General features: G+C 38.8%; 1 protein-coding gene across 2 annotated transcripts in view; it reads left to right on the top strand.

Annotated features, from left to right (window-relative positions):
- Positions 1-23,776, top strand: part of Rgk3 (Rad, Gem/Kir family member 3) — a 96,356-nt gene that overhangs the window by 36,956 nt on the left and 35,624 nt on the right. For both annotated transcript variants that reach the window (XR_011237521.1, XM_034975503.2), the window contains exon 2: positions 15,430-15,642. Coding sequence is in view for 1 of the 2 variants with exons in the window: in XM_034975503.2 (XP_034831394.1) it covers positions 15,430-15,642 (213 nt within the window). In the remaining variant the exon portion in view is untranslated. The remainder of the gene's footprint in view (positions 1-15,429; positions 15,643-23,776) is intronic.

Here is a 23,776-nt window from a genome sequence, read left to right as displayed (position 1 = left end):
TCATAATGTTGCTTGCGGAAAAGGATAGCACTAGATTTAGACCTGTTAATTTAGTTTAGTTTAGAGATTGTGTACAAGAGAATCGGCCCCATTGCCTAAAATCTAGTGCGTTACCAGACATAAACGATTTGTACATACACCTCCATTATCAAGGCTTTATTTCTTTAAAAAGCCTAAGTAAGACCATTTTAATATTATTAGAGGATAGTATATGAGTCAAACTATCATGATGTGACTTAGCTTTAACGTATAGCATGTATTTTAGAAAATATAAGGCTTTTAAAATCCCAGACAATTTTACCTGGTGGAGCGCCTGCAGAACTAGCAACATAAGAAGTATCGATTGACGATTAGTGATGGGACTGTTATTAAAAAAAATATCGATGTCATACTTTAATTTTATAATTAGTGAAAACTACACAATATATTAGTAATTTGTATAACAAGTGCATAAAACGGGCAATTTTATGCCCCAGTTATTTACTTTGCTTTCCATTTAGATTGCAAGGAAATGAAAGTGATATTCTTACTAAAATATGACTAATAAAAATTTCAATTCGAACAATTTTATATTTTTAATAATGAATTCACGGTAAATAATATAATTTATAATTAAGTTATATGGTGATTCTCTTTTATCATTAGGACAAAGGAAAATTATAATTATAAAAATATCGTATTTAAAACTCGGATTTTCTTATTTGATGGAGATATTGTTAATGGTCTATTGTTTTGGATTTTTTGCTGCCCAGCAATCATCATTGTTTTCATCAGTAACAAGTTGCAGCATCCGACGTGACCGTTTCATGATTAGTCACACACACAATTATAATTTAATTCCTTTTTTTTTTTCGCGAAAATGATAATACCATAATAATCGATATACGTACTGCTTCTTGAATGCACTATCGCTCACTGAAGGTGTTTCGCCTGTTCCCGTGGTGCTATACCAGACACGTACGTACAAGCCGCATATGACTGGCACCGCACACAGCAAATTATTTTTCCTTCTGGTGCTAACCAGACAAATGTGACTTGTACAGATTAAATAGTTTAAAATGCTAGGGTTTGAGGAGGAAATTAAAAATATATATTTATCTCTTACCTACTCACAAGGTTTCATAGTAAAAGTGCCCCCGCACCACAGGAAAAAACACAACAACTAGTCGCCGCACCAGCTGAAAGTCACATACAAGTCGACGTTGACCGGTACCGCACGCAACGTGTTAAACCTGTGACGTGGAGACCATATATGATTTCCTAGTGGGTTTTACTGAGGACTAGGAAAGTTTAGCGGTTAGAATATTTTATATAATATTATTACTAATTACAGTTACAAAGATACAAACAAATATAATATGATGATGAATGAAAGGAGTGATAAATAAATAAACAAATATTTATTTATAATATTATATGTATAATAAACAAATAAACATTTATAATATTATATTTATTGCACATTAGGTATTTAGGTAGGTTACAAAGCATAAGTAGTATAGTTTTAAATAACATATTATATTATAGCTTTTTTGCCGAAATTATTTCTTCTGTGTCCTTGTATGTCAAAGATTGACAATGACTCAGTTCAAAGTCCCTGGCGCTAGGACTTCGAGGTCGCGAGTGGCTGCACTTTCTCCAGGATGTGTCCAACGGGTCGCGCGAGAGAGGCACCGGCGTACGTTCTTTAGAGTTCCCGGAGCCTCTCACGCGCTGAGGAGGGCCACCGAGGGGGTTTTAGTGGATAGAAATCCCACTTAACCCGATTGGGTATCTTCAGAAGATTTTCTCCTCGAAAAAAAAACAAAAAGAAAAAGGTGGATAGCCGACATCAAACAAGTTGCAAGGAACCGCTGGATCCACGCAAGGCAAGACCGTCGTGTGTGGCTGTTGAAGTTCCTACAAGAGACCTTATATGCCCAGCAATGAAGATGATGATGATAATAAAGCTCCTGTAGAGGCGTTGAAAACGATGACAGCCTAGTGATTAGATAAGTCGTCGTCAGTTTCCTATTCGGTTAGAGGTCTGAGGTTCGGTCCCGAGGACGCGCAGTGCTAAGCTCTGTGGCGCAGTGGTAAGCACTGTGGTCTTATTAGTGGGAGGTCCCGGGTTCCATTCCTGGAAAGGGTTTGGAATTTTGTAATTTCTAAATTTCTGGTCTAATGGGAGGCTTTGGTCGTGGTTAGTTACCACCCTACCGGCAAAGCGGTACCGCGAAGCGATTTAGCCTTCCGGTACGATGCCGTGTAGAAACCAAAGGGGTATGGGTGCCATACCCTTCCAGGTTAGCCCGCTACCATCTTACAGCATTATCACTTACCACCAGGTGAGATTGCAGTTATGCTTGTAGTTATGTGCATTTCGAGATATATTAAATACTAGATGATGCCCGCGACTTCGTCCGCGTGGATTTAGGTTTTTGAAAATCCCGTGGGAACTCTTTAATTTTCCGGGATTAAAAGCCTATGTTGCCTATGTCCTTCCGCGGGATACAATCTATCTCTGTACCAAATTTCGTCAAATCGGTTGAACAGTTGAGCCGTGAAAAGCTAGCAGACAGACAGACAGACACACTTTCGCATTTATGATATTAGTATGGATAACAAGATATGATATTAAAGCTGTAACAGTGTGTAACTGTAACTCGTATTCATTATCCGACCGGGCGCGGGCGGGCAATTAAATTAAATTAAATTTATTTGATATTATTACATATTAAATTACATATAAAATACAGATATAAAAAAAACAAGTAATAATTAAGTAGACCTAGGTCTAGTAGACGTATGAATGGATAGCTGCTGATGATGATGATATAGAGGCATAATATATATGTCTTAAAATATCAACATATCTAACAAGTAACATCGCTGAAAATTAGTTATCGTATGTACCCGTTGTTTTGCCTCACAAAATGCCCGTTTATATCATAAAGCTGCCGGATATTTCTGTTTCACAGACAAGCTTAATCGGATGCTGTCAGTTTCCCCGTAGCAAAGATAAGATGCTGCATAATACTCTCTGAAGGCATTGAAAACGTAGTTACTTACAAGATAAGGACGAGCATTTCAAATAAATAAACAAAGAAATCAATTTGATTGGTGTTGATATTTAGCTTTCCGATACAAAACAAGGGAGTAGTAGGAATCTTTACAGTTTTTAGCGTTTAAACCAATTATGCTTATTAGAATGTCATTGGTTTAAACTACCGTGAGTGATTTCCATTATAAAAAACTAGATGATGCCCGCGACTTCGTCCGTGTGTATTTAGCTTTTTAAAAATCCTGTGGGAACTCTTCAATTTTTCGGGATAAAAAGCCTATGTCCTTCCCTGGGATGTAAGCTATCTCTGTACCAAATTTCGTCAAAATCGGTTGAACGGTTGAGCCGTGAAAAGCTAGCAGACAGACAGACAAACAGACAGACAGACACACTTTCGCATTTATAATATTAGTATGGAAGTATGGATATCTGTCCCGGCTTTACTCACGTGTTTAGTCGACGTTAGCCCGCGACTAGTTTCGAACCCATCCGGGGTCCTTTTTCAAGGGAGTCAGTTCGCGCACGCGCCGCGGTTGTGACTTGTGACTTTACAGTTTTGTCCAGTTCATCTGTCTGTGTATCACACCCATTATAAACATCAACTGTAACAGCTGTAAAGTTAAAAAGCATAGTAAGATTTTTAGCACCACTCTTAAACGTTAAAAGTGAGAGTTGAAAAAATGGATTTTGGATTAAAAAAAACCGGCCAAGTGCGAGTCAGACTCGCGCACCGTATTTCCGATTCCTAAAAATTAAATTATTGAAATAAAATCAACAAAAATACAAAACAATACTCTTTTACAATTTTTTTAATAGAGATAGCGAGCAAACGAGCAGACGGGTCACCTGATGTTAAGTGATTACCGCCGCCCATGAACATTTGCAGCACCAGAGGAACCGCCGATGCGTTTCCAGCCTTTTAGGAATTTGTTGGTCCGCCCCCCTTGAATAACCCAATGTTGTAATCTAAAGGGAACACCGTCGAAGGGAGTTGATTCCACAGTTTGCATGTGCGTGAAAAAATTATTAAGTAGACTCATACCAGCCATTGTTATTAAAGATTTTCGAACAGTACCCTGCCATGAACTGCTTGTCTTTACACTTATTATTTTCTTTGTAGGTATAGACTCGTAACATATTTGGGCAGCTTCCAACGGCCTCTACGGCCATTACCGCTGCAAATAGCACCCATTGCCATAGGTCAGGCACTGTCATATGTCTTCTCTAACAGCCGCACTCAGAGTCGCTAATCGTTACTTAAGATTGAGTTAAAACGAGACAGATTTATGTGAGAGATATAGGCAGCTCTGTCTCGTTTTAACTAAACTTAAGTAACGATTAAGAGACTCTGAGTACGGCTGTTAGCAGTGGCGAGCAGTTCATAGAGGCATAAAAGCACTGCTTACCCAATTTGAAATAGTTTCGCCATCATTTTTCATCATAACAGTAAAAAGGTAACTTTACTACGTAATGCCTACCCTAGCTTCGAATTATGTGCACGCCACTGGCTGTTAGTGGTATAACTTTCCACGTATAACGCGTAAAATTTAACTCCTCACGCGCCATTTTAATTTTATGTGCCAAAAAACCCAGCGTGGTAGACTATGGCCAAACCCCTTCTCACTCTGAGAGTGCTCCGTAGTTAGCCGGCGATGGGTTGATCATGACGATGACACTAGTTATTACGTTGTGTATACCAAAAAAATATAACATGACACAGAACGCGCTAAAGCGCGGACTGAAATCCGAAAGGTCGACAGTTCAAACCCCACCCGTTGCACTATTGTCGTACCTACTCCTAGCGCAAGCTTTACGCTTAGTTCGAGGGGAAACGGGAATATTATTCATGATTAGCATGGCTAGTATTCTTTTAAAAAAAATATCTACAGATAGAAAAGACATCGACAAAAAATATCTTGAACTTTACTCAGAGATTGCTCAATTCCTCCTCTCTTATTTCTTTGGGTTAAACAAATATGTGCATGTTCTCTGATATCCAGTGCTAACATATCGTAATGGGCCGCATGGAATGAATTGTTTCGTGCGTGTTTACATAAAGCAAACAAACGACAAAGATAAACAAAACATATTCAGGGTATTGTGCGGCCGGTGTGTTATGGTATGACTGAAAATGGATTTGTGTTCCGGCAAAAAAATATCTCGAAAAACTCGTAGGTACCTAGTTATAGGTATATCACTCACGATATTTTTAACCGACTTCCAAAAATAAATTATTAAAAAAACCGACTTCCAAAACCACTACAAAGTAAAAAACAACTTTTGTTTCTACACGTGTTGAATGTTGAAGTCGGGCCACGTCGGGCGAGCTTCACGCTTTGATTTCTAGTTTTTGTTATTATGCTCGCCCGACTTCATAGTTCATACATACACAGTACATACCTACACGTGTAGAAACAAAGGTTATTTTTTACTTTGTGGTGGTTTTGTTTTGGAAGTCGGTTTTTAATAATATTTTTTATTTTAAGCTTTTTAGTGTAAGTAGTCAATTGCTTGGTAGGTACCTAAAATATCAATTCACCAGCAAAACTTTCGAAATCCACACGGCTTAGGAGCTCCTTGCAGCTTGCAGCAACGCTAAAATTTATAGTACGCGGCAGGTCGAGATGGCAATCAGGAAGGGAACGGCCTGCACACCCGCACAGCCCCCCGCTAACCCAGTGTGGGCGAGCGCGGGTGATGTGCGGGCGTGCGGGGCGTCCCCTCGCCTCACACCCCGATTGCTATCTCGACCTGTCGCGTATACTATAAGTACATTAAAAACCAGCTTTTAATTTAATTTTTTGTTTTACATTGTCAAACAGAAAAACTCAATATCGTCAGTCAGTAAGTGTAAAACGGCAGTTAATTGAGCAGAGAAGCAGAACGCCGCCGTTAAAATTAATGGCGTCTGTGTAACGGTGCATCCACACCGCAGTTAACATTTTGTGGAGCAACGTTTCCAAATGTTACTCAGCATCATCAGGCAACAAGATAAAAAGTTATTTATCTTCTTCTTCACTATAATATAAAAATGAATCACTAAATGTGTTGCTCATCGCAAATCTCGAGAACCGCTGAACCGATTTCGCTTTTTTTTTTTAATAATATTCCTTGAAGTACGAGGATGGTTCTTACGGAGAGAAAAATTTAAAAAAAATCCTGAAAAGAATCGACTGTTAGGCGGTACGAAGTTCGCCGGGGCAGCTAGTTGTTGCCACAAAAGTTACAGATTGTTACCTAATGTTACCGTGTTGCACAATGTTGCTCCAGTTGCAAAACCAATGTTGCAAAGTTAAAATTAATTACTTAATCATTTTATACTATTCGGATCAGCACCTAGGTATCGTTTCAGCACTTATGTCGCATATTATATTGCACTTATTGTTTTTTACAATGATCATTTATAATAATTCCGTTATACCTCTTCTCATATTTTTTATTTTATTTATTTTATATTTTATGTAGGTATGGTCTTAGTTTTCTTATATTGTTAGTCTTTTTTAGTTATTTGTTGGATTAGTTGGTTGCGTATTTTATTTGTATAATATACTGTACTAGGTACAGTATTTTATTATTATTATTATTTTTTACTTATCAGTTTAATTATGTAGATTGACTTAATTAGCTTTTAAGGTTTATTGTAGTATTGTGATCAAATAAAAGTTTTCTTTCTTTCTTTCTCCACAAAAGATAACTGCGGTGTGGATGCACCGTTACTATCTCGACCTGTCGCGGACTATAGGTACCTGTTGAACAGAAAGTTTACGTACGTTACAGACTGTTTGTCTTGATGGCTTTGCGGATGGCGTATTTTATTTGTATAATATACTGTACTAGGTACAGTATTTTATTATTATTATTATTTTTTACTTATCAGTTTAATTATGTAGATTGACTTAATTAGCTTTTAAGGTTTATTGTAGTATTGTGATCAAATAAAAGTTTTCTTTCTTTCTTTCTCCACAAAAGATAACTGCGGTGTGGATGCACCGTTACTATCTCGACCTGTCGCGGACTATAGGTACCTGTTGAACAGAAAGTTTACGTACGTTACAGACTGTTTGTCTTGATGGCTTTGCGGATGGCGTATTTTATTTGTATAATATACTGTACTAGGTACAGTATTTTATTATTATTATTATTATTTACTTATCAGTTTAATTATGTAGATTGACTTAATTAGCTTTTAAGGTTTATTGTAGTATTGTGATCAAATAAAAGTTTTCTTTCTTTCTTTCTCCACAAAAGATAACTGCGGTGTGGATGCACCGTTACTATCTCGACCTGTCGCGGACTATAGGTACCTGTTGAACAGAAAGTTTACGTACGTTACAGACTGTTTGTCTTGATGGCTTTGCGGATGGCGTATTTTATTTGTATAATATACTGTACTAGGTACAGTATTTTATTATTATTATTATTTTTTACTTATCAGTTTAATTATGTAGATTGACTTAATTAGCTTTTAAGGTTTATTGTAGTATTGTGATCAAATAAAAGTTTTCTTTCTTTCTTTCTCCACAAAAGATAACTGCGGTGTGGATGCACCGTTACTATCTCGACCTGTCGCAGACTATAGGTACCTGTTGAACAGAAAGTTTACGTACGTTACAGACTGTTTGTCTTGATGGCTTTGGATTTAGCACGAGCTCGGACGGCTATGGCGGGGAGTAAACACGGATTGACGTCATAGGGTTAAATGCATACACGAGTGATTCAGGCGCGAACTGAGAGGTGTGTCTGATGCGTCGGTATATGGCCGAAATAAAGTTTATATTTATCTGGATCTGGATACATTTGTCAGCAACACGACTAAATCACTGTTCATATTTAACTGTTGTTTAAGATGTCTATGATAAGTATGAATAAGGATAATAATAAAAATATAAATATAAACATGTTGATAAGAATAATGTAATAAATAAATAAATAAATAAAAATCTTTTTTATTCGTATAAACTTTTACAAGCACTTACGAATAGTCGGATGCATCTACCACTGGTTCGGAATGCCTTTCCTACCGAGAAGAACCAGCAAGAAGCTAATAATATAACTAATATTGTTAAATTAGTACTTGATTTGTCACAACTGGCCGGAGCGGGGCGACTCTCTCGACCAATTAGAAACGTTTACGAAGAAAGGGTACTAAGAATGGGAAAATCCTACGCGTGAGTCTAGCCGGCCACTCCGGCAGTTGATTTTTGGACATCAAACGTGAAGGTCAATACTGAAGTGTAAAGTAGAATTGTGAAGTCATAAAAGTATAAGGTGGTATCATTATAATATTCATTACGAGTAGATTATGTATTATTTCCCTCCATTAACAATTATAAAATAGTCTGATATCTCCTGACATCACAAAATGTATGTAATCTGAAATGGTGCTGACACATTTGTGGAGCGCGTGATGGTCGCTTCGCTCGGGTGGAACTCAGAAAATCAGCGTGGGGGGTAGAGTTTTCCCTCTTAGAAAACTCTGAAATAGGTAGGTACCTACTTTTTTTTTCTTTTGTAACCGAAAACCCAAATATCATTTTTTATGGAAATAACTTGAAAAATGACGGATTTTCATACAAATTTTCATCCCCTATTTAACCCCCTTGGGAGTAGAATTTCCAAAAATCGTGAAACAGTAATTTTTTATTCTTAACCGAAAGCACAGAATATTATAATTATAATAGTACTAACGTACCGAAAGCCTAAATACCAATTTTCATCATCAATGTAACTTTAAAAATGACAGACTTTCATACTAACTTCCATACCCTATTTACCCCCTTAGGGGTAGAATTTCTAAAAATCTTAGTGTATACCCACTCTTTACAAAAAACACACCCTCCACATGTCTCTAGGACCAGCGGTTTAGGCTGTGCGTTGATATAATATTATAAGTCAGTCCGTCAGTCAGTCAGTCAGTCAGGACTTTAAATTTTATATATACACACCTGTTACAAATTAGGAACATTTCAAAAATCTGACTGAACTCTGCACTCAATGAAGCACATCTGTTGCCTAGTTATTTGATCGCAGTTAATAAAATTCTGGCTACTAATAGGGTTGCCACTTTCCAAAAATAAAAACTGATAAACTGAAAAATAGTGATATAAGTTTTTATTTTTGGAAAGTGGCTACCGGACCCATGAAATAAATGAGAGTGTGTTGTTGTGTTGTTTTTTTTTTTATTCGTTATAGGCGCACGCTTGACCACGATCACACCTGATGGGAAGTGATGATGTGGCCTAAGATGGGACGCGTTTGCCTAGAAGGTGCCTATTTACTCTTGTTTTAAGGATACCCGGATTATAATTGACAGGAAACACTGATCTAGGAAGAGTATTCCAGAGCCTAGCCATGCGTATAAGGAATGATGACGCGTTTTGTACGTGAAGATGGAATGTTGACGACATAGGGGTGGAAACTGGCCCTGTGTCTTGTGGTACGGTGGTAGAAAGGTGAGGGAGGGTCAACAAGATCGAACAGCTCCTGAGCACACTCTCCGAATATATCCTGTAGAACACCGATAGGCCGGCAACTTTTCGGCGGTGATGAAGACTCAGAAGCTTCCCCAAAAGTGGTGAATCTTCACCTACAAGTATTTGTCCTCAAATCACGCCGCAACAGAGCAATCGATATGAATTTTGGCATAGATATAATTAAAGGTCTAAAAAGTAACATAGGCTACTTTTGACTCAGAAAATCAAAGAATTCCCACGGATTTTATTGTAAAACTAAGTCAAACGCGGACATCAGTTAGGTTTTTTGAGCAAAGGAGTGGGTGGTCTGATATTAATTGACTAGTCATCGTCGTCCCCACAGATAATTTAGTTGTCGCCCCTAAATTATATCTGTAGTACCAGATGAACTGCCTGCGCGTTGCTGGCTTATCAACTTCCGAAATATTTTTCAGTGCTTTTTCATTTCCGGAATTTTCCACTTTAATTTCCGGGACTTTGACTTAATTTTAAGTTTGTGTTGATTTTATGGTAACATTTTATTCCTTTTACACAACAAAAAAAGTTTGAAATCTAAAGTAAATCAGCAGCATGGTATTTGAAAACATTTTAGTGATTGGTTGGTGACTCAAAATGGTCCACTGAGATTTTTGCCTCTATCATATTTTGTATGGGGTTACAGACAGAGCGCTATACTAACTTATATCCGCGGATAGGGTATACCTACATATATGCAGAAGGTCTACATACACCCTCAACTGAACGATATGAACATTTCAACCGTGATTGGTTGAAATTTTCATATCGTTCAGTGTTCGTGAGAAAGGTACAGCCCGCTGAAAAACAGACAAGCGGCTTAGTAATAGAGTCCCGTTGGCACCCTTGAGGTACGGAACCCTAATAATCATTCTATTTCCATTTCAATATCGTACATATCCCGTAAACATCCGGCATACAGATTTCCCAAAGTCAGGACGTCCCGATAAAATCCGGGATGATTGGCATCCTTAGCTCGGAAGGCAAACCTCATTTCCATCTTACGTCAATGGATCCCGTCGTAGCTCGTCTGTTTCTATAGCTTTCTAAGAATAGATCGTAAGTGGGCAAAGAGATCTCGATGAGCTCACCGCCCTCCGTGGAATGATACAGGTTTGATTTCTGGTTGTGTTACTTATAAGTTACTAGCAGATGCCCGCGACTTCATACGATTTGGTTTTTAGGGTTCCGTAGTAAACAAGGAACCCTTATAGTTTCGCTATGTCCGTCCGTCCGCCCCCGGTTAATCTCAGAGACTATTAGTGCTAGAAATCTGTAATTTGGCATGGGTATAAATATTAATCACGCCGACAAAGTGGTGAAATAAAATTGTGATAAATATTTCTTTTTAGGGTAGCTCCCCTACATGTAAAGTGGGGATGAATTTTTTTCTCGTCTACCCGCCGCCGCCACCGAAGCCACCGAGCTCATTTTTTAATCCGTTGAAGGATTAATACGAAAAAATATTTTACTACCATCCAGTGAAGCAGCAATGTAGAACCAACCAACCTCGGTTGCTATCATTCTGTGTTAGAGACACTGAGTTAGCGAACCACTTAGACGGACTACTAACAATGTTTTGGCAATGACCACGAAAAACATGTCCAAAATGACGCCGCGATATATTTCACGGAAACGATCGTCATTTAGTGTCGCTTCTGACTAATCCGTGATTAGATCGTGTTTTTCCACGTATGAGTGACAAAAACAAATTATTGTCACATGTCCAATATGTTTCTATCGAGCACACAGATATATATACAGATATGCAATTAGCGTGGCCCCCACAGTCCCTCTCGCTCAAGCAGAGGTACTTACTTGTGAAATGTTATTCCTTCTATTTTACGTTCGCTTTGGCTATTGTAGCCTAGTATACTGCACCCAAGCAAGTGATACTTAATTGCTTAAAACGCACAAACTCTGAAAAGTTAGAGGTGCGTGTCAGGGATTGAACCCCTGATACATATTTGCGCTTTGAATTTTTCCTAGATACCTAGTACCTAGTATGTAGAGTAGAACCATTGAAATAAAATGCTTAAGAAATGAAATCAGTGCTTCAAGTGCGGCCCGATAAATATCAGCCAAAAAACTCATTTCAAATTACTCAAACTTTTAGACTTATTACTTAGGTGTCAAGTTTTATATTAGAAAAAATATTTTTGTTGTCATTTGAAAAATTCGAATATTTTAATATTTTGCAATCGTTATTAAATTTTATAATATACAAGTGTTAAGGTGACGCAGGACGCTCGACCGAAATTGGCAGCGCACGTGGGTAACATGTTTGCTTTTCACTTGACATTGTATGAGAAAGTTGAGAGGCACGATGATTTTCACTGAAATCAAGCGCGCGAAAAGGGTTTAGGAAAAGTATTTTTGAGAAAAAACTGCTGAATTTATGTTTGCAAAGTAAAGTTATTTCAACTAATGAATAAATAAACAACGTCTAATGATAAATTGTTTTAGAATTTTCATATCCCTAATCTTATTTATTTACGCCCAAAGTTGTCATTAATTTAGTGTTAAAATAGGAATCTTTTGAGCCTCGTAACTTTTAAATCAATATTTTTTTCAATATTTTATATATCAATAAACCTAGATAATGACGAGATAAATCGATATAATTTCTAGTTTTGTGCGTACAATATCGAATATTGTTGTACTTTCCCTCCTACGTTTGTATGGAGAAAGCACCGAACTGAGCTACCTTAAGGTTTATAATAAACTGAAGTTGTTGATATTACAAACTTTTTTCTACGTTTCGTAATAAGAAACATAGATGTGTATATGTGTGCAAACCGGGCCACTTGAGCGAAGTCAATTCGTTTGTGAGCCCTCGTCTATGCCTACTATTATAAGTCAATGAGTAGAACAATCTAATCACTGAGCAGGCTTTCGCGGTAACGCGACCAACAAAGGCGCTGAACCATGGAAATGTTACTGGTCGTTGCATTAGTTCCCAACACGAGTCGATTAGAATAATCTGTTATGTAGGTACTCTTAATTTTAATTTGATTTTTTATTAAAGTTTAATTTTAAAACTTTCCTTTTAAAAACATAAATAATCGTCTCCCAAACTTCACTACCTAGTTAGTCTATGGCATAAAAACTGCTAATATTTAGTAGTACACACTACAAGTAAGTAGGTACAGATGAATCATCGCACTTTGTCAAGCGACTCGTCAACATTTGGACGGGTAATGGAGCAGTTTGACACGTGATGTCAGGTTTATTGTTGTGAAACGGTAGCAATGACGTCAATGCGCTGTTAAATGGGTGCGCACGCGCAGCCTGGCGCCGGACTGCAGGGTTAACACTTGCAGCTTGCTTTTATAGTAACTCTATAGAGGTCGGGGTCCAATTTAATCCCTCTAACTTTCGGTATTTGCTTTAACGGTGAAGGAAAACCTGCATGCCTGAGAGTTCTACATAATTTTCTCAAAGGTGTGTGAAGTCTGCCAATCTGCACTGGGCTAGCGTGGCAGACTACAGCCTAAATCCATCTTATTCTTAGTGGGGACCTGTGCTCAGTCCTGAAACTCTCTCTCTCATGAAACTGGCATAGCTCTCGGCAACCTGGTCGGTCTACTCGGCTACTGGAGCGAGCTTGGATGGCTGGAGTGAAGATTTCAGCGGGGATGAGCAATGCAGACACGACAGACGGAAACGTTTAAGTGCGGAAACCAGCCCAGAGTGAAGAAGAAGAAGAAACTAGCATGAAACTGTCAGGAATGCAGGTTTCCTCAGTATACTTTCTTCACCGTTAAAGCGAATTCGTCTGAAAAGCCGGGATCGAACTCCCGACCTCCAGAACAGGAAGCCGACGTCTTAACCACTACGCTATCACGGTTCCCGTAAAAAATTACGGTACGATAAAGTGACGATAATCTGCCGACGACTGTTACTACCACCCGTAAATAGTCGAAATTCCACTTATACCTACGTACGAAGCGATTTGCCTCCTCATTTCTAATCCGAACCGCTAAGATTTGCAACTCCCTTCCAGCATCAGTTTCCCCTCCAATTATAATATGGGTATACCTTCAAGTCAAGAGTAAATAGGCATCTTCTAGGAGTTCTAGGCAAGCGCACTCCATCTTGGGCTGCATCATCACTTGCCACCAGGTCTAATTTCTAATATTAATATTTAATATTATAAATGTGAAAGTGTGGATGTTTGGATGTTTGTTACTCAATCACGCAAAAACTCCTGGACGTATTTAGCTGTAATTTGGAATGGAGATAGATTAACACATAGGCTACTTTTTATCCTGTGAAATCAACGGGATTTTGAAAAATGTAAAACCACGCGGACGAAGTCGCGAGCTTCAGCTAGTAGTCTATAAATTAAAAAAAACTACATTTCAAATTATTCCTTTTCCACGCCTCAAGGGCAGTATTTGCTCTGGTATAATAAAGCCTTTGCCTTTTAGAGATATTAATGTAAACTCTCAATTTCTGTGTTCTGTTTTTTCTCAACCGTTGGGGAAATTTATAATTAGGGTCTTGTTAGTGTCCTAGTTTACTTTCGTCTTGCATCATGCCGCTAACCACATTAGTTAAAAGTTAAAACTAACATTTAAATTATTCGTACAACTCTGCAATGTAACCTTTGCAATTAGCTTTACGGTGCCGTAAAACGTAGTTGGAAATACTCAGGCATTAATTGAAATTAAGCCTGTTACATACACAAAGCGCGGCGGTCATCTGCGTGCGAAAGTGTGTTTGTTTGTTGGTTTGTTGGTTTATTGGTCTGTCCTTCAATCACGTCGCAACGGTGCAACTGATTGACTTGATTTTTTGCACGGGTATGGCGGGTCAATGCCCTGCCTACGACGCGGCATTGACTCCGAGTGGCCTACTTACGCAACGTTAGTTGGCCTGTAGCGTCAGTCAGATGTTTTATTTGGTATATATTGTATATTTTAGGATATTTTTCGCGTTTTTTCTGTGGCATCATATCAGTAATCATCAGAACCATCACCTGTCTTCGTTTTTGCCAGTGTTCTGGTTACACCATGTATAAGAGTGTTTACATTTTTGCCGTAAGCTAATCACGTAAGCTACTCCAATAAAACTTACAGGTGTAATCGCAGCCTATAATATGAAGGATCTACTGAAACCTACACTTTAACATGAAAAGTTAAGTTTTACGCTTTGAAAACTGAAAACAGTTTTCAATCACTCCAAGACTTTCATGGGTTTCATACTGTGTATTACAGAGAAAACATTTAGCAACTTCAAAGGTTAACAGGGAGTTCAAAATGTCAACACATTGCTGGATTCATTACGAACTTTTGTTTTACAAAATTTTAAAAATAAGTTTACCTAATTACTTACTATAAAATGGCAAAATTGCGATACTTCATTTCATAAATATTTACAGATAAATTATGAAAAGATTTTGAGATAGGTGAAAAGGCGGTGATAGCCAAGTGGCCAATAGCAGTGGCGTGTAGGTCATAGAGGCATAAATGAACTGCTTACCCCAGTTGTAATAGCTTAATGCAAATTTTACATTATGACCTGCCAGTAAACAGGTTCCTGCCTAACTAATGCCTACCCTGGCTTCAAAGCCTGTGCACGCCTCTGCCCAATAGCCACAACATTTTGGAGCTATGTGCGTTTTAAGTAATTAGATATGGTTTCCTTAAATGGCGAAGGAAGGAAATCTGCTTGCTTTCAGGGAGTTCTCAAAGAGGTGACTGCCATCCTGGACTGCCAAAACCCTTAGTACCTAACGGGCGCACTCTTTCTTTTAGGCTGCATCATTACTTGCCGGGTCTGATTGCAGCCAAGCGCTAGTCTATAAGTTAAAAAAAAAAACGGCTATGTGCGATATTGACATGGGTAATAAAACTTATTAATTTAAATCTAATTTCTGATTTCTTTCGCCAGGCATCGTCAACCGAGGAGATTCCTTCCGCCGGCGGAGATCCCGATCAGGAAGTCTGGCCCCAGCGTCCCCCGCACAATCCGCCCCTGAGTCACAAGAGCGCAAGCCTGTAGCGTGTCACAGAGTGGCCATGGTCGGAGCGCAGGGCGTTGGCAAGACTGCACTCATCAGCCAGTTCCAGACCAGCGAGTGTATTAACGCTTACGATAGACAAAGTAAGTCAACATTTTAATTTCAAAGAACACATGCCTAATATATATATATTTTTTTTAAAAGAATATTAGCCATGTTAAATGACTAATATTCCCCTTTCCTCTCCAACTATGCGTCAGGCTTGTGCTAGGAGTAAGTACTACAATAGTGCAACGGGCGGGGTTTGAACCGTCGACCTTTCGGTTTTCAGTCCACTCCTTTACCGGTTGAGCTATTGAGGCTCTAGTATACTAGATAAGCGTTCCTAGTCTAGCCCCAGCATCTCTCGTGTAATCCGCCCCTGAGTCACAGGAGCGCAAGCGTATGGCTCGGCGTGCCATAGAGTGGCCATGGTAAGAGCATAGGGCATCGGCAAGACTCATTAGCCAGTTAGACTGCCAGTTAGTATAAGATTACGTCTCACCAACGTTGCTAGAATTCGAGAGTCAAAACACAATAACGTCAAAGTAAAATAGACCTAAAGATCCTTGAATTGAAGTAAAAAGTTCAATGCTACTGATTTTAATTTTGCAACGTTTCCGCTTGGAGCGCTGGCTGTAGATGTGTAGACAAACTTGATAACAAAAAAAAATTCAGAGACCCCCACTTTTTTGGACGTAACATCTGTCATACTGCTTTTGTCTATGTCACCCGGATCATAATAACGAATCGATTAACACCTCATTCATCAAAACCAGCTCAGTAATTTAGATGCTACGGTGGAACGCACATAGACTGCTAAAACCATAACCCTTCCTTTTGGATTTGCCGTAGTCGGGTAAAAACCCTTATTAATAGCAACTCACAGTGATTTCAATATAACTAATACCTATACTTAGTAAGTTTCTTTGTATCTATCTTAATTCTCTCAAAACTTTTACGTGTCAAACTCTTGTCTTCACGCTTTAGACATCCGATCTCTATAGCTTCGAACAAACTTTGTCTCTTCAAGATTATTATGTTTTGTCCTTGTAATATAAGTGAGAGATTTCTCGTTCTCGTCAAGTATCTAGGTATACGTACAATATTGTTCGCACTTTTTACGATAATAATATGAGTTGACGTCGACAACATTTTCCAATTTTCCCAAGCGAGTAAACACCTAACCTTTTCCATTAACAACTCCACATTTTCCCGTGATATTGTAAAATTAGTGAAGCGAGGTAGGTACTTTAATGCTTCAAATAACCGGCCAAGTGCGAGTCAGGCTCGCGCAACGATTGTTCCGTACTACAGTCGTATTTTTTCAACATTTTGCACGATAATTCAAAAACCTATGATGCATAAAAATAAATAAAATCTGTTTTAGAATGCACAGGTTTAAGCCCTTTCATATGATACCCCACTTGATATAGTTACCTTACTTCGAAAATTGAAAATACTTATTATTAGTTCATGACCACAATTTAATTTTTTTGTGTGATGTAACCACAAACTCACGGTTTTCAGATTTTTCCCCGAATGTCTGCCATAAGACCTACCTAACCTACCTTTGTATATCCTACTATCTAATTTCTTTTTAGAATAAAATTCTTTTGCCACTAAAATGTAGTAGGTACTCACATAATAAACTGTACCGCTAGTTTTCCAGTTTTCAAGCTGAACAGCGATAATGTTGTTTTGGTAGAAACTTGCGCGAACATAAAAAGGAAAACTAAGAGGATCTTTTGTGCTTCCCACGTCGCCGGAATAATTAACCTCTTCGCAACGCTCGGTATAATTACTGCAATAGAGTGCCGTGTTTACCCAGTTTCTTTATACAGTTACTTTACTTGTTTGCTTTGCGTGAAATGGACCTTCTATGAGGTTTTCCCAAATGAAGACTACCTAAAGTCTGTTGACTAACATAGTGTCGCTACCCAACTAGTGTATATTATTTATTTTTTATTTATTACAATAGACATAAGAATAATAATATAGTAGGCATTCTATTTTATTCTTAGAATAGAAAATATTTATTTAACAAACACAGTGAAAAATAATATAAAAAAAAAAGATTCCGACGAATTGAGAACCTCCTCCTTTTTTTGAAGTCGGTTAATAATAAATGCGCCTGCGGGTGTAGCGACACTAAGTTAGTGAACAGACTTTACATTGATTTGCAAGGAAGCGCAAAAATATTACTTAAGCTTCGTGTAAGTACATTTCGAAATCAAAATCAAAATATAGCTATTTTTTTTATTTTTTTTTAAAAGAATATTAGCCATGTTAAATGACTAATATTCCCCTTTCCTCTCCAACTAAGCGTCAGGCTTGTGCTAAGAGTAGGTACGACAATAGTGCAACGGGCGGGGTTTGAACCGTCGACCTTTCGGTTTTCAGTCCACTCCTTTACCCGTTGAGCTTTTTTTAAAAAAAAAAAGAATATTAGCCATGTTAAATGACTAATATTCCCATTTCCTCTCCAACTAAGCGTCAGGCTTGTGCTAGGAGTAGGTACGACAATAGTCCAACGGGCGGGGTTTGAACCGTCGACCTTTCGGTTTTCAGTCCACTCCTTTACCCGTTGAGCTATTGAGGCTATTACTAATGTTTATATTCTATGCTATACCTACTATTCTATTCTGTTCTATACTACCACCAGCCATATCTATGTCACGTAATTTTTGGTAACGATCACTCGTCTTTCAGGCGCCATAAATACTTATGGCGACCACTCAGCGCAGGCAGAGTCACATATTTGGCTTCAGAGAGACGAGAGTTGCCCTCTATCCTGTGAACCCAACAAAAGCCATATCCGTGATGATTACCAAATTTGTCGTGACCCCCTCATCTATATCTAACAATATTTTTAGTGTACATAACCAGCGGCTCGGTCTGTACATAGCGAATGTCACGGTCGCAATCACCTCTGATTGGGTGACGCTCGCTCACTATTGGCTACAATGCATTGTTGCAACAAGAATAGCACAAATTCAGCCAATCACAACAATTGAGATAGTATAATAACAATTGATGCAGGTTTTACGCAATCGACCTACTGGAGTCTAGACCTCTGTAAATGTATAAATTAATTACCTATTCCGAGATACAAATCTCAAACGATACCCAAGTTTCCATGTAATTCCCAATGTTACATTTCAATTGAATAGACGTTTATTGAGACAGCAATTTATGCGAGGTTTTCGATGCGATCTTTATTACTTAGGTCGATTCGGGGAGCAATTCGTTTACGTTTGTTTCATCTTGGGAAATAAAACATCAGTGTTTAGAATTAAACCGTATATTTACGAGGCGATGTGCGTTATCAAATCCTATAAAATTGCACATTGCCGAGTAGCAAACAATAATCATGATCAACCCATCGCCGGCTCACTACAGAGCACGGGTCTCCTCTTAGAGTGACAAGAGTTTTTGGCCATAGTCTAACACGCTGACCGTGTGCGGATTGGTAGACTTTACACACCTTTGAGAACATTATGGAGAACTCTCAGGAATGCAGGTTTCCTCACCGTTAAAGAAAGTGATATTTAATTATTTAAAACGCACATAACTCCGATAAGTTAAAGGTGCGTGACCGGGATCGAACCACCGACCTCCGATTAGAAGGCGGACGTCTGAACCACTAGGCTACCACAGCTTATATTAATAACATGACGTAATACTACGGAACCCTTGATTTTCTAGTTCTACTGGCAGTTGTTCGTCTTGTTTTACGCAGACCCGCCGGCTAATTGGGCCAAGTAATGCCTATGTAATATTATACCAAACTAGCTTATGCTCGCAACTTCGTCCGCGTGGACTACACAAATTTCAATCCCCTATTTCAGCCCCTTAGGGGTTGAGTTTTCAAAAATCCTTTCTTAGCGGATGCCCACGTCATAATAGCTATCTGCATGCCAAACAGTCCGATTCGTCCAGTAGTTTGAGCTGTGCGTTGATAGATCAGTCAGTCAGTCAGTCAGTCAGTCACCTTTTCCTTTTATATATTTAGATTATTATATGCCAAAGCTACCTTTTTTGTTCTAATGAAATTAGTTTGACCTTACTAGCCCATGTCGTAATTTAGATTAATTAGGTAATGAATCTCCTTGACCCTTGGCCCATCTTAAGTGATTATTTACTGCAATCATCACGCACTTTTCCGTAAAGGAAAACTTTGTGAAGAAACTTGCTTTTCGCGGAAGTTTCGAGGTAAAACTGGTGTGAAATACGCTTCGGCTGCCTACGAAACCAGTGCTACGTAACCAATTTCGTACAAAGAATATTTTGTCAAACTGCGAAACCAGTACGTGCAAAGAATTTTTCCCTGGGTCTGTGACGTCATAGAACGAATGTGTACGCATAGCTATAGTACCCGACAGGTCAAGATGGCAATCGGGGTGGGATAGCGCGGGTGACGTGCGGATGAGCGGGGCATCCCCCCGCCTCATACCCCGATTGCCATCTCGACCTGTTGCGTAATATAATGTCCTTCAACACGGGATCTGTAGGTTGACTGATGAACCAAAAGAGAGGCGGCATAGACCCCCTTGTCGCGCCTCACTTCATACCACCAAATAGATCGACAAATTACCCACTGCGCAGGTTTAACGACATAGAGTTCATTATACCTATCACCAAATCATCATAATCATCATCATCTCAACCTATTGCCGGCCCACTATTGTGTACTGACCTCGTCTCAGAATAAGAAAGCTCCATAGTACACCACGCTGGTCGAGTGAACATACATTGACAGTCTTCACACACCTTTGAGGATATTATGAGGAACTCTTAGGCATGCAGGTTTCCTCACGATGTTTTCCTTCACCGTTAATGAAAGTGGATATTGAATTGCTTAGAACGCACATCCCGGAATCGAACCTGCAACCGTCCGTTTAGGAGGCAGACGTCTTAACCACAAGGCTATCACGGCTCGAGAGAGAGAAAGTATTCTACAGAAATCATTTTGAAGAAGCCTCGGGATAGTTACCAAATTACTTACCCAAATAAATATGAGAATCCCCGAGTGTTTCACTTAAATGCTGACGTCACTCGATATCCAAAATGGTGGATATTGTATACCCAATAATTACACGAAATTAGTGAAAATTAAGTCATGTTTCATTCAAACATTTTTTTTTTCTTTTTTAAAAAGAATATTAGCCAAGTTTATCATGCTGACTAATATTCCCCTTTCCCCTCCAATTAAGCGTAAAGCTTGTGCTAGGAGTAGGTACCTACGACAACAGTGCAACGGGTGGGGTTTGAACCGGCGACCTTTCGGTTTTCAGTCCGCTCGTTTAACCAATTGGAAGATTATTGAATTTCACTCGTAAGTATTTTTTAGGGTTCCGTACCTCAAAAGGAAAAACTGAACCCTTGGTCTATCAAGAAACCTACAGGATACTTCCCGTTGACCTAGAATCATGAAATTTGGCAGGAAGGTAGGTCTCTTATAGCTGACATTAGGGGAAAAAATCTGAAAACCGTGAATTTGTGGTTACATCACACAAAAAAAATTAAATTGTGGTCATGAACTAATAATCTATTTTCAATTTTCGTATTAAGATAACTATATCAAGTGAGGTATCATATGAAAGGTCTTCACCTGTGTACTCTAAAACAGATTTATATTTATTTTTATGCATCATAGTTTTTGAATTATCGTGCAAAATGTCGAAAAATACGACTGTAGTACGGAACCTACGTTGCGCGAGCCAGACTCGCACTTGGCCGGTTTTTTTCTAATTGTTCCGACTTAGTAGGAGCGATGAATTTTTCTTTTTAAAACCCCGTGACAAACGTGATTAAAACGTCCGCCTCCTATTTTTGGTCGAGGCTTTGATTCCGGACACGCACCTCTACTTTATGGAGTTATGTGCGTTTTAAGCATTTGAATTTAACCTGCTTTAATGTTGAAGAAAAACATCCTGAGGAAATCTGCATGCCTGCCGTACGACGAATGCCACGAGCATCGATTTATGTAGTTCACTATTTCGAGTAGTCTTAGGGTGAGATCTATAGAGCGCACTCTGACTTTGCTTAGACTTAAGGCAGAGTTAAAATGAGACAGAGCTATATATTCTCACATAAATCTGTCTCATTTTAACTCAATCTTAAGTCTGAGCGAAGTCAAAGTGCGCTCTATATATCTCAACCTGCGACGTCTACTCTTATGCTAATCTGAGACTGTACTGTACTGTACTGTACTCTACTACAGGAACTATAGTCCGCGACTGGTTGGCAATCGGGGTATGAGGCGGGGGGACGCCCCACACACCCGCACGTCAGCCGCGCTCGCCCGCACTGAATTAGCGCGGGGGCTATGTGGATGTGCGGGGCGTTCCCTCCCCGATTCCCATCTCGACCTGTACTATACACAAGCGATGGAGATAAATTATCTCCGTCATGTTTTTTAAACATTCTTCGTGATGCCCACATCTCAAACTAAACCGTCTATTGAAGTTTGCCTATTGAAAAGGAAAAAAAATGTCGTGCAACTATGTAGGTAGCCATATTTTGGCCTTGCGTGTTCGAGTTTATCTACAAAGTACATTCTTGCCAAGATTTATGTAAAGCAACTTGAAAAGTGAACCGTGAAAAATACGCATTGAAGTAGAATGGATTTAGAACTTTTTCTGATGAATAAAATAATACCCTACATAACATCTTGTTGACTATAAATCGCATAATAAATTAGGCCACCCAATTTCATGGTTCACTTTCAAATTTTCGGCGAACATAAATTTTTCGGCGGAAATAAACTGTGCAGATAAAGTTTAACACGCGAGCGAAAACAATATCTACCGAAGGCACAGCTACTTCCGGGCCTTTATTGTTTTTATTTACCTACTAGCTGATGCCCGCGACTCCGTCCGTGTGGAATTAGGTTTATAAAAATCCAATGGGAACTCTTTGATTTTTCGGGATAAAAAGTAGACTATGTCACTGCCCAGGTCTTTATTTATACCCATACAAAAAATCACGTCAATCCATAGCACCGTTGCAACGTGATTGAAGGACAAACCAACAAACCAATAAACCAACAAACAAACACTTTCGCATTTATAATAAGGGTACTGATTATCTTATGCCCATGACTTCTTCCGCGTGGACTACACACATTTCAAACGCCTTTTTTACCCCCTTATGGACTGTATTTTCAAAAATCCTTTCTCAGCGGACGTCTACGTCATAAAAGCTATCTGCATACCTCAGCTCGATCCAGTAGTTTGAGTTGTGCAGATGTTATTCAGTAAGTCTATCAATCAGTCAGTCAGTCAATCAGTCAGTAAATCACTCGCTTTTTCCTTTTATATATTTGGATGCTCAGTAAAAAATCAAAGATTAAAAAGTAAAATAATGATAAGACAGCTTAGATTTCATTCGCTCCAGCAACAAAGTAAAACAACCGCATTTTTTTACTGGTTCTCCTCAGTAGAAAAGGCATTCCGAATCAGTGATCGTTTCACTTGTCGATTCAAAAGCACTTTGAAGCACTTTTTCTATTAAGTCACATAAAACCTTCCTTTTCTATTGTAATCCTATGCTAATACACACGTTTCTTCATATTAATCAGTCCCTGTTTTGTGAGCCCACTATAACAACCTCGTAAGCCGCATTCAAGCGTGTACAACAGAACTTTAGCATAGTTTTAATCCAGGCTTAGTCGAGTAGTTACTATCCGGCTAGTTAGCTAATACACTTAACTAAGGTCTACTTGCATAACCGGCGGTTAAAAGTTACATTACTGCTAGCGTTAAATTATGACTGCCAATAAAAAACAGCCGGAGCCGGAGCCGGAAAGTCCTTGAGTGGAGACCGCGTTTAAGCAAACGTAGTGTGGGACGACCTCCAGCACGATGGACCGACGATATAAAGAGGCTGGCGGGAAGTAGCTGGATGAGGAAGGCTGAGGACCGGGTGTGGTGGCGCTCTATAGCGAAGGCCTATGTCCAACAGTGGACGTCCACAGGCTGATGATGATGATGATGATGATGAATAAAAAACAAAGTGGGTTGCCCATGCAGTTATACTTTCTCTCTTAGAGATATTTCTCTAACGCGCTCCCCAGCGCTGTTCATACAAACGTAGCTCATTTAAATATTAACCAATCAAACTCGATGAAATTTTGAAGATATCAGTGATGTGGTTATTATCATAATATCTCTATGGTAGATATTATGTTCTAAAAACAAATTAATATCTGTGTCTGTAGTCTTCCAGATTTCC

Source organism: Maniola hyperantus, chromosome 14 (assembly GCF_902806685.2).
Source record: "Maniola hyperantus chromosome 14, iAphHyp1.2, whole genome shotgun sequence".
Classification (NCBI taxonomy): Eukaryota; Metazoa; Arthropoda; class Insecta; order Lepidoptera; family Nymphalidae; genus Maniola; species Maniola hyperantus.
The sequence above is the reverse complement of the archived record's forward strand: the minus strand, read 5'-3'. Positions and strand labels throughout refer to the sequence as shown.